We start from the raw sequence: 16,447 nt of genomic DNA on the forward strand, positions 1-16,447 counted from the left end.
AGGGCTCCTTCACTCCATCTATTTATTGAACTTTCATCCGGATTTGCTTGCACAAAGCTCACACAGAGGTTAGCTCATATCTGGATTTTATTGAGCATCTGATCTCATTTGCTTCCAGGGAGCTTATACATCTGCTTATTGATAATTTGTTCATCCCGCACTTTTTGATGCATTTCCCTGACACTTCCTGGACATTAGCACATACACATAACCAAATGCTTTCCCAACCCGCTGCCCCCCACCCCCCACAAGGATCCTGGAGCAATTACAATGGTACCTCGGGTTATATACGCTTCAGGTTACATTCGCTTCAGGTTACAGACTCCATTAACCCAGAAATAGTACCTTGAGTTAAGAACTTTGCTTCAGTATAAGAACAGAAATTGTGCTCTGGCAGCATGGCGGCAGCAGGGGGCCCCATTAGCTAAAGTGGTGCTTCAGGTTAAGAACTGTTTCAGGTTAAGAACGGACCTCCGGAACAAATTAAGTTCTCAACCCGAGGTACCACTGTATAGGATAAAAAAGCAAGATGAATGACTATAATAATAATAATAATAATAATAATAATAATTTATTATTTATACCCCGCCCATCTGGCTGGGCCTCCCCAGCCACTCTGGGCGGCTTCCAAAAGAATATTAAAATACTATGATACATCAAACATTAAAAGCATCCCTAAACAGGGCTGCCTTCAGATGTCTTCTAAAAGTCTGGTAGTTGTTGTTCTCTTTGACATCTGGTGGGAGGGCATTCCACAGGGAGGGCGCCACTACCGAGAAGGCCCTCTGCCTGGTTCCCTGTAACTTGACTTCTCGCAGTGAGGGAACCGCCAGAAGGCCCTCGGTGCTGGACCTCAGTGTCCGGGTAGAACGATGGGGGTGGAGACGCTCCTTCAGGTATACTGGACCGAGGCCGTTTAGGGCTTTAAAGGTCAGCACCAACACTTTGAATTGTGCTCGGAAACGTACTGGGAGCCAATGTAGGTCTTTCAAGACCGGTGTTATATGGTCTCGGCGGCCGCTCCCTGTCACCAGTCTGGCTGCTGCGTTCTGGATTAGTTGTAGTTTCCGGGTCACCTTCAAAGGTAGCCCCACGTAGAGTGCATTGCAGTAGTCCAAGCGGGAGATAACCAGAGCATGCACCACTCTGGCGAGGCAGTCCACAGGCAGATAGGGTCTCAGCCTGCGTACCAGATGGAGCTGGTACACAGCTGCCCTGGACACGGATTTAACTTGTGCCTCCATGGACAGCTGTGAGTCCAAAATGACTCCCAGGCTGCACACCTGGTCCTTCAGGGGCACAGGTACCGCATTCAGGACCAGGGAGTCCTCCACACCTGCCCGCCTCCTGTCCCCCAGAAACAGTACTTCTGTCTTGTCAGGATTCAATCTCAATCTGTTAGCCGCCATCCATCCTCCAACCGCCTCCAGACACTCACACAGACACTCACTCCAGACTATGTTATCAGCTCCTCCACACCCATTCCAACACAGCCTGGCACTGGCTTAGATACACTTTTGGGGCACGGGCTTCTGAAAGCAATTTAAATCCATCTCACAGAATCAGCCCCATCTAAAGCAACCGGAGACCCTCCACGCGTTTGCTGCACAGAGGTGACAGTGTTTGGGTGTGGGTATGTCATCAAATCTGGATCTGAGGGTGGCTCGGGCAAACTTCAGAGTGCAGGATGCTGTAATTTTAGACCTGTTTGTTTACTTACCAGTAGGCCTAAGCAACCTTTACCACATGGCTTTCAGGGCCTCTTGCCTCGGCGATGGCTGAACTACTGACCCTGAGAGTTGGCAAAACACTGGAGTTGCACTCTTGACATCCTCACCTCAAGATGATATTGCTTCTGCGAGAAATATCCTGCTGCCCCACCCCAGTTCATAGTGCTTACCTGGATGTCCTTACATCAAAGTGGGGGAAATGCTCAGTGTACTTGGTGTGTGTGTGTGTGTGTGTTTAGGTGGGGCAGTTAAGGTTTCTGAAGCATCCAGATACAGCCCCATTTCAACAAAGGCTGGCTAGCCTCTGTTTTTATTTGTTTTTGAAAGGCGAGGGCTGTGAGGAAAAGGATCTCTGCAGTACTGAGTCCATGAAATGTGAGTTGTTTTGGCTTATCCTATTGATTTGGTAGTACCCCTCAGCGGCACCACAACTATGATTTACAACTGAGCGCGAGAGGTGTAGGCATGCAGAATTTTGGCATTGCACAGGACCCCACTGAAATGTCTACATTCCCACCTCCATCCCTGCACTACGACTTCAGAATGCCACTTCTCATCTTTCAGGATGCCGGGGTTACAGACCCTTTAAAAATTGTGGGACCACCTTGGAAGAGTCCTTTAAAATGCTATGCTAATCAGAAGCATCCTTTCCTAACCTGGTGCTCTTCAGATATTGCTGGACCTGAACTGTCATTCTTCACCACCACCAGCCATGCTAACTGGGTCTCATACCACCTGGGACTTGTAGCATCTTACCTGTGGTCACTGCAACACTGTGTGTTTGTCTTGTCTGAAAATTGCTAGGGTCCATTACAGCATTGAAAGCTGTATGTATGAAATTAGCCAAGTTCCGCTCCAGTGTATTGGGGCTGCAAGCTTCTTGGCACACCACTATATATGCCCATGCACACACTTTCCCTCCAGCAGTTTCTGAAGTCTTCAGAAGAGAAGAGGTAGTCCTTAATCCTTGTGGATTACAGCATCAGTTTTGAGACTGTCATCAGGTGTGGGGGGGGGAGAGATGGGGGCCCGCGCACACACAGAGTCTGTGTCTAAGGGGAAAGAATAGAATTAGAGGGTCAGGATAGGGCAATCGGTCCCCTTCTGGAGATGATGCTATCAAAACAGATTCAAATACTTTGTGCAAATGAAAAGGAACTCCTAGGGGAAGGAGAGCTTGCTGTCAGAGGTTGCTTTTGATAAGCTTTTCCAAGGCAAGGGGGCTGTTAGTTTGTTTTCCCCAGGCTGAGAGGGACAAGGCGTATATGGTGCTCTCTCTTGCTTTTAGTGAAACTAAAGAAACCTAGGGAAAAGAGAACCTAAGTCAGTGTTTCATGAGTGAGTGTAGGTAGCTTGGTAAGTGCTCCTAGTGGAAATACTACAGCACAAAGAGCTAATGCAATGCCTGGTGATGTTAACAGAGTCATGCTGATCTCTGGAGAGCTGCTTCTGATATGGGTGGCAATATTTAAGAAGAAGCAGGGCGTTGACATCTTGGTGAAAGTGGTGAAGACACTCATTCTGTTGCTGAACACATTGCCATGCAAAACAGAGCAAAATCCCAAAGAGTGGACTACAGCATTCTGTAATAATCCAGGCACCCCTGTTAATCACTGGGAACTGGATATTAACTGAAAAGCAGTTGGGGGCATATGTCTCATTGTTCCAGTCTGTGCAAAGCCATTCTCTAGTTTTAACCCACGACATAAGATACACCACATGCAGCCCAGTGGGATATTACTAAATGATGCTTCAAAGCGGAGACACCAAAAGCAGCTTTAAAAGATATCAAACGTGCCCAGAAGGCAGGCAGAAGAAAGGATGAACATTCAAATCCTTGCAACTCTTCAAAAAACGTTTAACAGGAGCATTTGACAAATCTCCCTATACGACTATGGGTTAGAACCATGAAGGATTCAGAATCTGCAGCGAACTTCTCCAGGGTTCATTTAATGCAACTTTGTGTTCTTCATAATATCGTACCAGTTCTATACTAATGCTATGCCCTAGCACAGCTTTCACCAACCTAGTGCCTTCCAGATGTTTTGGACTACAACTCCCATCAGACCCAGTCACCACAGCCACAGGCCAAAAGGTTGGAAGGACACTAGATTGGCGAAGGCTGGCTTAGTGGATCTGTGAACTGTACCCTGATGGCATTTGGAGTTTTAAATGCATCAGCAAAAGCTGAACTGTGCACTGCTTGAAGGATCACACCTTACCCTTGATGCAATCACATGGATACTTTGAATAGGGGAAATACGAAAGCTATTTATCATAGAAAATACATGATGGATAGGAAATATCCTAGTTTTAGCTAACTAAGGTGAATGTGCAAAGAGCCAATGAAGGAGAGAGACACAGGAAAGATGCATTCTCTCCCACAATGGTACAAAAAAGTGAGATAAGCAGGAAGTGAGGTCAGACACCCTGAGAGTGTCAGTCTAGCATTTGAGGAAAGGTCAGCCCAGGTTATATCAGAAAGACAGTCTAGGAAGCATGGGGGTTCCTCTTTCTCCCCACATGAACCCTTAAGACCTTAGTTACAGGTAGGTAGCTGTGTTGAGTTCTGTCAAGAGAACAAGCTGACAAGAGAACAAGCTGGTCATCACAAACACTCTTTTCTAACAGCACAGGAGACGACTCTACACATGGACATCACCAGATGGGCAGCATCAAAATCAGATTGATTATATTCTCTGCAGCCAAAGATGGAGAAGCTCTATACAGTCAGCAAAAACAAGACCTGGAGCTGACTGTGGCTCAGATCATCAGCTTCTTATAGCAAAATTCAAGCTCAAACTGAAGAAAGTAGGAAAAACCACTGGGCCGGTAAGATACAATCTAAACCAAATCCCTTATGAATACACAGTGGAAGTGAGGAACAGGTTTAAGGGTTTAGATTTGCTGGACAGAGTGCCTGAAGAACTATGGATGGAGGCTCGCAACATTATACAGGAGGCAGCAACGAAAACCATCCCAATGAAAAAGAAATGCAAGAAAGCAAAGTGGCTGTCCAGTGAGGCCTTACAAATAGCGGGAGAGAGAAGGCAAGCAAAATGCGAGGGAGATAGTGAAAGATACAGGAAATTGAATGCAGATTTCCAAAAAATAGCAAGGAGAGACAAGAAGGCCTTCTTAAACGAGCAATGCAAAGAAATAGAGGAAAACAACAGAATGGGAAGAACCAGAGATCTGTTCAAGAAAATTGGAGATATGAAAGGAACATTTCATACAAAGATTACCATAATAAAGGACAAAAGTGGTAAGGACCTAACAGAAGCAGAAGACATCAAGAAGAGGTAGCAAGAATACACAGAGGAATTATACCAGAAAGATATGGATGGCTCGTACACCCCAGGTAGTGTGGTTGCTGACCTTGAGCCAGACATCCTGGAGAGTGAACTCAAACGGGCCTTAGAAAGCACTGCAAATAACAAGGCCAGTGGAAGTGATGGTATTCCAGCTGAACTATTTAAAATTTTAAAAGATGATGCTGTTAAGGTGCTACACTCAATATTCCAGCAAGTTTGGAAAACTCAGCAGTGGCCAGAGGATTGGAGAAGATCAATCTACATCCCAATCCCAAAGAAGGGCAGTGCCAAAGAATGTGCCAACTACCGCACAATTGCACTCATTTCACACGCTAGCAAGGTTATGCTGAAAATTCTACAAGACAGGCTTAAGCAGTATGTGGACCGAGAACTCCCAGAAGTGCAAGCTGGATTTCGAAAGGGCAGAGGAACCAGAGACCAAATTGCAAACATGCGCTGGATTATGGAGAAAGCTAGAGAGTTCCAGAAAGACATCTACTTCTGCTTCATTGACTATGCAAAAGCCTTTGACTGTGTCGACCACAGCAAACTATGGCAAGTTCTTAAAGAAATGGGAGTGCCTGATCACCTCATCTGTCTCCTGAGAAATCTCTATGTGGGACAAGAAGCTACAGTTAGAACTGGATATGGAACAACTGACTGGTTCAAAATTGGGAAAGGAGTACAACAAGGCTGTACAGTGGTGCCCCGCAAGACAAACGCCTCGCAAGATGGAAAACCCGCTAGACGAAAGGGTTTTCCGTTTTGGAGGCGCTTCTCAAAACAAATTTCCCTATGGGCTTGCTTCGCAAGACGAAAATGTCTTGCGAGTTCCTGCGGTTCCCCCCCTTCCCCCCCTTTTTCTAAGCCGCTAAGCTGCTTATCAGCTGATCCGATAAGCCGATAAGCCGCTAAAAGCCAATAAGCCGCTAATAGCGCTAATCCGCTAAGCCGTCAATGGGCTTGCTTCGCAAGACGAAAAAACCGCTAGACAAAGAGAATCGCGGAACGGATTCTTTTCGTCTTGCGAGGCACCACTGTATATTGTCTCCCTGCTTATTTAACTTATATGCAGAATTCATCATGCAAAAGGCTGGGCTGGATGAATCCCTAGCTGGAATTAAGATTGCCGGAAGAAATATCAACAACCTCAGATATGCAGATGACACAACCTTGATGGCAGAAAGTGAGGAGGAATTAAAGAACCTTTTAATGAGGGTGAAAGAGGAGAGCGCAAAATATGGTCTGAAGCTCAACATCAAAAAAATGAAGATCATGGCCACTGGTCCCATCACCTCCTGGCAAATAGAAGGGGAAGAAATGGAGGCAGTGAGAAATTTTACTTTCTTGGGCTCCATGATCACTGCAGATGGTGACAGCAGCCACGAAATTAAAAGACGCCTGCTTCTTGGGAGAAAAGCAATGACAAACCTAGACAGCATCTTAAAAAGCAGAGACATCACCTTGCCAATAAAGGTCCGTATAGTAAAAGCTATGGTTTTCCCAGTAGTGATGTAAGGAAGTGAAAGCTGGACCATAAAGAAGGCTGATCGCCGAAGAATTGATGCTTTTGAATTATGGTGCTGGAGGAGACTCTTGAGAGTCCCATGGACTGCAAGAAGATCCAACCTCTCCATTCTGAAGGAAATCAGCCCTGAGCGCTCACTGGAAGGACAGATCCTGAAGCTGAGACTCCAATACTTTGGCCACCTCATGAGAAGAGAAGACTCCCTGGAAAAGACCCTGATGTTGGGAAAGATGGAGGCCACAAGGAGAAGGGGACGACAGAGGACGAGATGGTTGGATAGTGTTCTCGAAGCTACCAGCATGAGTTTGACTAAACTGTGGGAGGCAGTGGAAGACAGAAGTGCCTGGCGTGCTCTGGTCCATGGGGTCACGAAGAGTCGGACATGACTAAACGACTAAACAACAACAACAACAACAAAAGCTGTGTTGGTCTGCCGTAGTCGAAACAAAAATAAAATAAAATAATTTCTTCCAGTAGCACCTTAGAGACCAACTAAGTTTATTCTTGGTATGAGCTTTCGTGTGCACGCACACTTCTTCAGATGAGTCTTTAGTATCCAGTATCAAGAGTAGGCTCGTTGACATTAGGTCCATTAACTTCAATAGGCCTAGCCTGAGCAAAACTTAGTTGGATGCAAACTTGTGCCATTACTATATTATGATCTAGGGCCTTCCAACGAAAATGTGAAAACAAAACCATTTCTTCACTGTAGCAAAGCAGGCCAAGGAAAGCTCTAGGCACCAATCATGATGGCAAGTCTGCCATCTTGTGGCTGCATAGCCTGTTGTTTCATGGAAGTCCTACAGCTGTTAACCACTAAGTAGTCAAGCCTTTTGCAGGAACCGTACTGGGGCCTGGGGGCTCTTCTCATCTGCAGGTAGGAAAATCCCCATTCCCTTAAAAGAAAAGAGAAAGGCCGGTTGCTTCAGCCACTCCCAGAGATAAATTTTGAACAAAAACAAGCTCATACCTGAAGGTTTTTCTCAGCCTCTTTACTGCATGCCCAAAATCCCTTCTAGAGATAGGCAGTTAAGGTGTGCCATGTGCTGTAGGTACTTATAGCAGGAAGGGAATGTGATATAACATTCAACCATCACTACTTCAGGGAGTCCCTAACTAGCCTTCAAGAATCATATTCTGTCGGTGGATAAACCATATTGCCTCTTGCAAGATTTCTCCAAATATCGGAATCGTTAATACTTAGGAGTGAAACTTGACATTTGCAGGATATGAATGCGTTTCTAGTTTTAGATATGGGAGATTCTTATTGGGAAGGAGGACTTGGAGAAGGGAAGGTTACCTCTTCACTTACCCACCAGTGTCAGAACAGGTATCGGCTAATAACTTTAGGGGAAGGTTCCAGAAAAAGCCATAGCTCAGTGGTAGAGTGCATGCTTTTGCTTGCAAAATGTCCGACTTTCAAAATGTCTCCAGGTACAACTGGGAAATATTGAAACCCTGGAGAGCTGCTGCCAGTCAGTGTTGACAGTGCTGAGCAAGATGCACCAACTGTCTTGACTTTGTATAGCCCAGTAGCTCCCTATGTTGCCACACCCTCAGTGGCACCTATGGGGACTTTTCTCCCAAGGCTGTTAACTGCATTTGCAGAGTGGTTGTACCAGCTGCACTGAGGGGAAGAGATAAACTTCCCTACTACAACGCTGCCTTCCCACTAAAGATTGTGCACCCTCTACCCCCGACTAGACCTGCAATTGAGTGGGGTCATACGTGCCACGAAGACAGGAGTGCCTGGCGTGCTCTGGTCCATGGGGTCACGAAGAGTCGGACACGACTAAACGACTAAACAACAACATACGTGCCATGTATTAACAAATATTTAGACTTGACCTAAGAGAGCACAGAGCTAACAGTAATTTCTTTCACTACATAGTTAATTCTGTCTATGTGAACCTACAGTTCTTTTAACCTCTGCTTGCTTGGTCATTCGACCCCCAGATACTCACCAAGCTACAAAGGCACAAGGCAAAAGCAGCTGGAAAGCAAACCTAACTTTGAAGAAACAAGCCATGGTTCGATCATGTATGGGAGAACATGCAGTTTTTTAAACAAACCATGGCTTGGTGTTATGAATGAACCAGGCAATTATATTTCAATCAAGTAATATAGATTTTGTAGTGAAGTATAGTATTGGGAACGCGGGTGGCGCTGTGGGTAAAAGCCTCAGCGCCTAGGACTTGCCGATCGAAAGGTCGGCGGTTCGAATCCCCCAGCGGGGTGCGCTCCCGTCGCTCAGTCCCAGCACCTGCCAACCTAGCAGTTTGAAAGCACCCCCGGGTGCAAGTAGATAAATAGGGACCGCTTACCAGCGGGAAGGTAAACGGCGTTCAGTGTGCTGCGCTGGCTCGCCAGATGCAGCTTGTCACGCTGGCCACGTCACCCGGAAGTGTCTGCGGACAGCGCTGGCTCCCGGCCTCTAGAGTGAGATGAGCGCACAACCCTAGAGTCTGTCAAGACTGGCCCGTACGGGCAGGGGTACCTTTACCTTTTTATAGTATTGGGAAACTAGGTGCTCATCTTTAGTCATGGAAATAATAGTGCTAAGACATTAGTACCGGTATTTTTTAAAGGGCAATGCTATGTACCTTCAAAGGAAGTCCCATTACTCCTAGATTATGGGTGCAGAACTATAGTCTTTAGTAGTGCTACTTGCTTAAAACGTGCATACTAATTGTGTATTTCTTGGCCATTACTGACATGTCTACAATTCTTTTATTAATTCTACTGACTTATTTTAATGTAAAAACTATCAGCTATTTAAATTGAAGAAAAGCAAGCTTCCAGATCTTGAAATCAGGCAAAGTGGCAATGCCAGGATTGGTGCTCAAAGTCACTTATATGTTACTCCGCCAGACAAGCTGAGGGAGAGATCCCGTGTGAAGCCACTTCTGGGAAACAGCAAGAAATCCTTTCATACTTATAATGTATTTCAAGAGGAGAAGATAAAATCCTGTAGCTGGAAAGTGAGCATCATGGAGCTCCATGGCTCTTGATTCCACACTTCCCACCAAGTTCAGAGTAGTCCACATATTACAAACACATTTATTCCAAAAAAGCAAAACTTGTTAGAAGAGATGGCACAATGTGAAAACAACTATATCCACAAGTCTCAAATGCAGTTATGATCCATGCCTTATTACTAATTCACGCACAGCTCTTGACATATAAAGGATGAGACGAAACAACAGGAACATAACACAGGTTCTATTCCTTCTCCCTGGCATGGAGTTCAGTTGGAAGCAATCCTTTTAAAAACTCTCTACAATAATGGCATTTAGAATGTGGCTAATATAATATGAATGAATACATATATGGTTTTAAAATTTGATTAAAAATAAGATCTGGTTTTCCCCTCAGAAACTAAACCCTGCATTAATCTGTTTGGGCACTCCAAAACCAAGAACTAAGGCACACAAGCTTCAAGAGAAGGAGGCTCAGCAGGTAACTAATTTATTTTATTTCTTTTAAAATGTTTTTATTGCTTTTTGAAGCGAACAAACCAGCCAACCACAGACACCACCTTACATTCCACAGGTATTACTCATTCCTTAGGGAACATGTAAAATGCATAGGGAACATAAAACTTGCACCCCTCTCTTGACTGCCTCACCTGCAGAGAAAACAACCTAACACACATCAACAGCAGCAGTATGTTTGGGCACCTTTCGAAGTACCGAAAAAATCTGACCAGAAGGCACAACAGGAACCAGTTTTCTCAGGGGGGAAATATGTTTGAGGAGTCTTCAGAGATTTGCCAAACAGCAGGCTATTCCCCCACGTAGTCAGTAGCACCAGTTACTTGTGTCAGCCATCAGATTCGTATAGAAAATATAAGAAAGGTTTTCAAGAAGTTCAGCTGCAGACTAGTAGCACTGCGTTTTAGGAAGAAGAAAACCAGCCGCACCTGGCAGGAAGAAAAAGTTCAATTATGTGTAGTGGTGTAAGCTTCTAGGCACCCTGCACACCAAAAGGGGTGAACCACTAAGCCTTCTTCACCACAGCTAGCCACATGCAACGGAGAAAGCCTACTGCTCAGTGATAAGAGAGCATTTCCTCTGTGTGCAGAAGGCCCAAAGTTCAATTCCCAGCATCTCCAGGTAGGGCAGCAAACGTCCTCCTTCTGAACCCCTGGACAGCTGCTGCCAATCACTGTAGCGGTTTGATTGCTGGACCTTGGAGAGCAGGGTTCAAATTCCCACTTGGCCATGAAGTTCACTGCGTGACCTTTGGCCAGCCATTCACTCTCTCCCTATTCTACCTCCCAGGTGGTTGTGAGAATAAAAGCATGTGGCGACTCTGAGCTCCTTGGTGGGGTATAAATACAAAAGAGAGGGAATATTGAGCTGTCTGGATTCTGCATACGGCAAATTCCTTTATCCCTATGGCTCTATTTCTTCCCAAGGCCAGAAAATGGGTGACAGTGTAGGGCTGATAGGCCCGGTTATATTAAAAAGCAATTCTGGTGGCATGGCCGCTGTCACAGAGTCAGCTCTTGTAGCTGGAAGAACACCAAAGTAGAGCAAAAACAGCTGACGATGTCACTTCCCCAATCTTAGCACTGCAGTGGCCCAGGTGGACCTCCTTTTCAACCTGCTGTGCCAAACAGCACAGCCAACGGTCACAGAGTTTTTTCCCAATAAGATCTGGAGAGCACCAGATTGGGGGCATTTGTCCTCGTTTCTCAGCTGCCCAACCTCTCCACAAACACGTACCTTCAGGGAGATGTCAGGCTAAGATCTGTGTTGCTTCTTCGCTGGCTTGATAGGAGGTAGCTCCCCTTCCTCCTCTTCCATGGACTCGTCCTCCTCACTAAAATCCTCATCTTCACTAAACTCATCATCTGAGAGGTCCTTTTTGTGAACTGAAAGAAGCAGCTGGAACTGTTACTTTGCAGTATGACCTGGGGAAATGCCTCCAGCCCCTCCTCTCACCATTGCTTGCCAACTTCACCCCATTCCTAAGAGCGTCTCAAGCAGTGAATTACCTGTGCATGCCAAAGCATTCACACAACATTCCCCAGCTCTCTGCCTTATGCTTCAAAGAAGGGCTAGGTGTACATTCCATCATGCACACCTGCCCATGAGATGTGTGTCCAGGTCCTCCTCACCTGGAGGACGAGCAACCTACACACAACTCTGAACAGAGTGCACCACTGAGCAACGCCTTTTGACTATATAAATAACATTCCTCCAAGTAGCCTGTTTTAAAGTGCCCCCCCATGCCTCAAGACACCTCAGCAGTGCCTTCCAAGGTGCCCTGGTTCTCCTATGGTTGTTGCTGCTGGTTTAATCACAGGAAGGCAAGTTTCAGCTTCTTTACCCCACTCTAAGACAAGGGAAGGAGGGACACAGGGCAGATGGAGCTGAGGCTTTGCTTTTCAGTGTGACCAACCAAACCACCTTTTTTAAAAGTAAAGAGTAGGGAGCAAAAGGGAGACCCACTACTGCAAACTGGGGGAAAGCAGCACGCATGTATTTGATGGGGACAGTTTTTGTACCCAAGTGTAGCCAATTTTCCTTCAGGGAGGGGGGTTTTCAAGTATGTGGTTCGGCTTGTTTGGCTCACACCCAGCCTCCGCCTTGTATCCTGTTTCTTGTCTTTTACCTGTGGCAGCCATTTTGTGGCAGTGGCCACAACAGTTTCTCAAATTCTGCAATGTGCCCACGGGCCCAAAATGGATGGAAGAGTCTGTCACAGCACATCCCTCCCTAAGATAGAACACCCACTTCTCTTAATTTCTAGGAACCCCCTTTGCTCTCAGTAGCTCCCCAAATCCCAGTCCAGCCTCCTTACAGATTTGGTGTTGTCCTGCAAGGTGGACAGGGCCAGATCCTGAGCGCAGGCGGAACGTCACCGGGGGTTGGAGCTCAAAATCTTCCAAACACAACTGAGAAAGGAGGAGGAGAGGCAGGTGTGATGGAGGAAGGAATGTCTCCAGATCCCATTTAGAGCAACCAGACTCTGAGCTTTCTTCTTCCCCTCTTGTTTCTGGGCTACAGAGCCAGGGCACTAGCAAGTCTATTTTCTATTATCCAAGCCATGAAATTCTCACACACAGCTCAACGAGATTTGACATCTTTCCGCAGGGCCTGCAAGATAGAGCTGTTCCCCCAGGCCTTTGGTCGGGGTTCAGTCTGATTCTTTCTTTTCTGTATAAGAACAAGCATTAAAGAGGCCTCCTAGCCCGCTCACAGGTCCTTTATAAGAAGAGTGGTAACAGTTGGCCTTGGAGAATATTAACCACTCTCAATTTTACCCGTGACTGCCATCTGTCCAGATTTTAAACTGCTCTGAACTAATTTTAAGATGTAGTTTAATTAATTGATTGCTTTTTTGTTTTTATGTTCTTTGTATACCGTGTTAGTTTTATGATGTTAGCTCTGGCCCAGCTCTGGCCAGGGTACAAATAATTTATTATTATTATTATTATTACTAACAACCGGAACAAATTAAGTTCTCGCTGAACTTCAGGTCACACTAAAAACACTGCATCAAACCACACATTTGAACTGACCTAAAGGAGCCTGCTCCATGACAAAGATCTCAGGTCTTGCAAACCCAGCCCTCTCCCCCACCCTCACCAGGTCTTCCTCTTAGCCCTTTCAGACCCTGTAGCCACCATATGCCCACCTCCCACGTTGCCCATGCACCCAACAAGTTTTTTTTACCGAAGGCTGGCATGACAACTTTAGGTTGGCCACTGGCACCACAATCTCCTGGTCCTGATAGTCGTGTCCCACAAACTCCACAATATTGCACTCATCCTTGGCACCTTCCGACAGGCAAATCTTGAAGATGGAAGGACAAAGTGGAAAGAAGGGTAAAAACCAAAATATTCAGCAATACTTACCAAAGAGATAATACCCCCCTCCCCAAGAAGAACAAGCAGCTAGGAGCTTGAGACCATCCATTAACACATGTAACCAGAAGAGAAAAAAAGCATAACCTCTACCCAAAAGCCTTCTGGGGAACTTTAGGTCCCTCTTCAAAAACAGGAGCATAGAAGTCCAATAGCCAACTCACAGCACAAGACTGGGCAAACTTAAGATTTCTCCTGGTTTGAGGCTCATCCTTCCAGGTAACTAGCAAAGAAACCAAGTGGTGCCTAGTATTTGAAGAGGGATTTGCTTATGTAGAACTCCTGGTCATCTCAGGCTACTAACTGAGTTCTCAAATACTAGGTCATGCTAACAGGTCTGGGTCCTGGTTTTCCAAGCTAAGGATGTAACCTCTCTCACCATATTCAGAGCCAAGATATGATCAGAGTCATCTTCATCAGACACTTTAAAAGTGTAGGATCGGGTACTGCTGTTCAGCTCACATCCTGGGGTGGGGGGAAAGAGAAACAAATAAATATTGCAACTGATAAGTCAATTTTCTAAAAGCAGCAGATTTGCAAGAAACTGAACAACTTCCTTCTTAACTCTTTCAAGCCAGCTATTTGAAACATTTATAAAACTTTTAGAATGGTGTTTTCTTCACATGCTTCTCACTTTAAGCTGTTAGGTACAGTGGTACCTCTGGTTATATACGCTTCAGGTTACAGACTCCGCTAACCCAGAAATATTACCTCAGGTTAAGAACTTTGCTTCAGGATGAGGACAGAAATCGTGCTCCGGCGGCGCAGCGGCAGCAGGAGGCCCCATTAGCTCAAGTGGTGCTTCAGGTTAAGAACAGTTTCTGGTTAAGTACAGACTTCCGGAACAAATTAAGTACTTAACCCGAGGTACCACTGTATTCAATTTATTCTTGTAGAAATGAATGGGAAAGTGAAGCTACCAAATACATAAGCTCACTGGGTCCCTTCTATCCTCAGCAATTTCTCAAAAGAGGGCAAGCAAAATAACTTGGAATTCTACCTTAAATTCATTTTTTGTTTTGTTTATATTACTTCTAGAGCACTAAATAATCTTCCTGTTTTTGAGGGGTGGGTGGGGAAGATATTCCTGGGTGGACAAAATGCAGTGATTTTTTCTCCTGGGGACGACAATTCTGCTCTCTGCTTGCTTTACCTTAACACAGAAGTTAACATTTTAATTATGCACATTTATAACACCGCCTTCTTCTTTGTAATGTCCTTTGTTTGAGTGGGGTTACCTTCCATTATTTACTATGAGTTCAATATTTCATCTGGGCATTTTGCGCATGTCCTTGTTTTACTTCCCTCCCTCCAGCTATTCCTGATTGACCAATGAAGAAATTAAATTAACATTACATTTAACATTAGTCAGGGTTTTGTTGGACCCTAGTACCAAACTGATACTGTAAATAAAATAAGGTGGGGATGAGGATAAGGTGTGTGATTCAAGCTAAGAGGTATTTTTCACTATTGCAAAAGCAGTTGTGCCACTCTGCAAGACGGCGTTTGACCATTTGGAAACAAATCCACTCTTTACAAAGTATTCTTATTTACCATTCACACTTTTTAAATCTTCCCTTTCTTCAATGCGTTTTTGAAATTAATCAGAATGTCCCCAAAATCTTTTTAAACAATTTTCAAATGCAATAATTAGTTTCAGTTTTCTAACAAAAACTTTTATTGCTGTCATTAATATAGCTACGAGATCTCATACTGCATGTACACAGAATTTATATTTCTAACGGTTTCATTTGCTGGACTGCCGCAGAAGGATAAAATCCACTGTGCTATGTTCCAGACGTAAACTAGAAGGGCCCAGAAACATTATTTGTACAGTAGTCTGATTCTATGTACCCGAGGGCCGAAGCAAGTCTCACGAGGCTCAGCGATGCACGTGGACTCCAAAACCCACGTGCACCGAACTGCTGTTCTAGGGTCACGAAATATTCGCCGCTCGTCTGATTCCAACATAGGCAGATCTCACAGTACGAAAGATCTAATGCATTTTCGGTGGGAAATACCCCTCCTGCTCCTCCCATGTAACTAGCCAAGCAAGCCACGTGGACGCATCTGGGGCTTTAAGAGGCACACGCGGCGCCGGGATAACTTAGCGTCGCCACGCCACGTGCTTCCGGGACTTGAACATATAGAGACTCAGTTCAAACAAATCCCATTACGGGTCAAGTCTAAACAACCCAGATCCCAGTAGGAGGTCCCTCTGAACATCCCTAAATGCCTTTTCCTGTTTTGCCCCAAAGGGCCCCGTTCCCCCCCCCCCCCACCTACATGCCCGCCTATCCCCGTTTCTTCTCTTTCCAGGCAAGGACAGGCCAGCCCTCCTTCAACTCACGGAACAAGAAGCTGCTGGTGCAAATCGGCGCCTTGACCCCATCCGCGATGCACTCCAGATCCACCAGAGAGGCCATGGCTTGCGCCGAAAGAGAGCGAGGCAGGAAGAGGCTCGCGCAGCGGAACCACCGACTAGCCCGGCTTGGCTAAGGCCGCCCCACCGGCAACGTGGATCCCTCCTCCAATAGGCGGGCGAGGTAGGCGGCCTCTCCGAGGGAGGCGGGCGGGGTGGGTGATCGCGTTTGCTCTGGGGAAATTTTATCTGCGCCTTCTTCGAAAAGTCTCTTTTTCCAGAGAGCGGGCTTGCTTTCGTTGCTTTCCTCCCGGAAGGAGAGACGGCGCTGTTCGTGCAAGGATCATGCAAGGATCCGAAACGAAATGCGGAGTCTTAGGTGGCGCGGGAGGGTGGGAGAGAGAGAGGGATCGCTCTGGGGCGCCCTGGTTCCCCGGGCATGCAATAGCATATCAGTGGGTGAGCACTCCAGCTGGCCAAAAGTGGAGTCGTGGCTGCCGTGGACGACGCACGCGGTCCTGGGTCCAGCCTCCTCCTGCAGTCGTGTCTCCAGCTGCGGCTGGGAACGACCTGCGGGAGAGCCGCTGTCGCCGTGCCTGCGCTAGACGGGTAGCAGCAGGGCCGGATTTAGGTTTG

General features: G+C 46.1%; 1 protein-coding gene across 1 annotated transcript; it reads right to left on the minus strand.

Annotated features, from left to right (window-relative positions):
* Positions 1-9,618: 9,618 nt before the first annotated feature.
* Positions 9,619-15,969, minus strand: NPM3 (nucleophosmin/nucleoplasmin 3). The gene is made up of 6 exons (XM_081864031.1): positions 15,800-15,969; positions 13,829-13,914; positions 13,259-13,378; positions 12,384-12,477; positions 11,303-11,451; positions 9,619-10,494 (listed from the first exon to the last, which is right to left on the minus strand). The coding sequence occupies exons 1-5, from the start codon at positions 15,873-15,875 to the stop codon at positions 11,321-11,323; spliced, it is 507 nt and encodes a 168-aa protein (XP_081720157.1). The 5' UTR covers positions 15,876-15,969; the 3' UTR covers positions 9,619-10,494; positions 11,303-11,320.
* Between the last annotated feature and the right edge of the window lie 478 nt (positions 15,970-16,447).

The sequence above is a fragment of the Podarcis erhardii genome (genome assembly GCF_964252035.2).
Source record: "Podarcis erhardii genome assembly, chromosome: 5".
Taxonomy (NCBI): Eukaryota; Metazoa; Chordata; class Lepidosauria; order Squamata; family Lacertidae; genus Podarcis; species Podarcis erhardii.

Bases quoted from the DNA above. Each gene is read 5' to 3' on its own strand.
- NPM3 (XM_081864031.1), bottom strand. From the start codon at position 15,875: ATGGCCTCTCTGGTGGATCTGGAGTGCATCGCGGATGGGGTCAAGGCG. The intron at 13,915-15,799 runs GTGAGTTGAAGG...CCCCCACCCCAG, and splicing joins CACCAGCAGCTTCTTGTTCC to GATGTGAGCTGAACAGCAGT. The intron at 12,478-13,258 runs GTAAAAAAAACT...CTCCTTTCTCAG, and splicing joins AGTTGTCATGCCAGCCTTCG to TTGTGTTTGGAAGATTTTGA.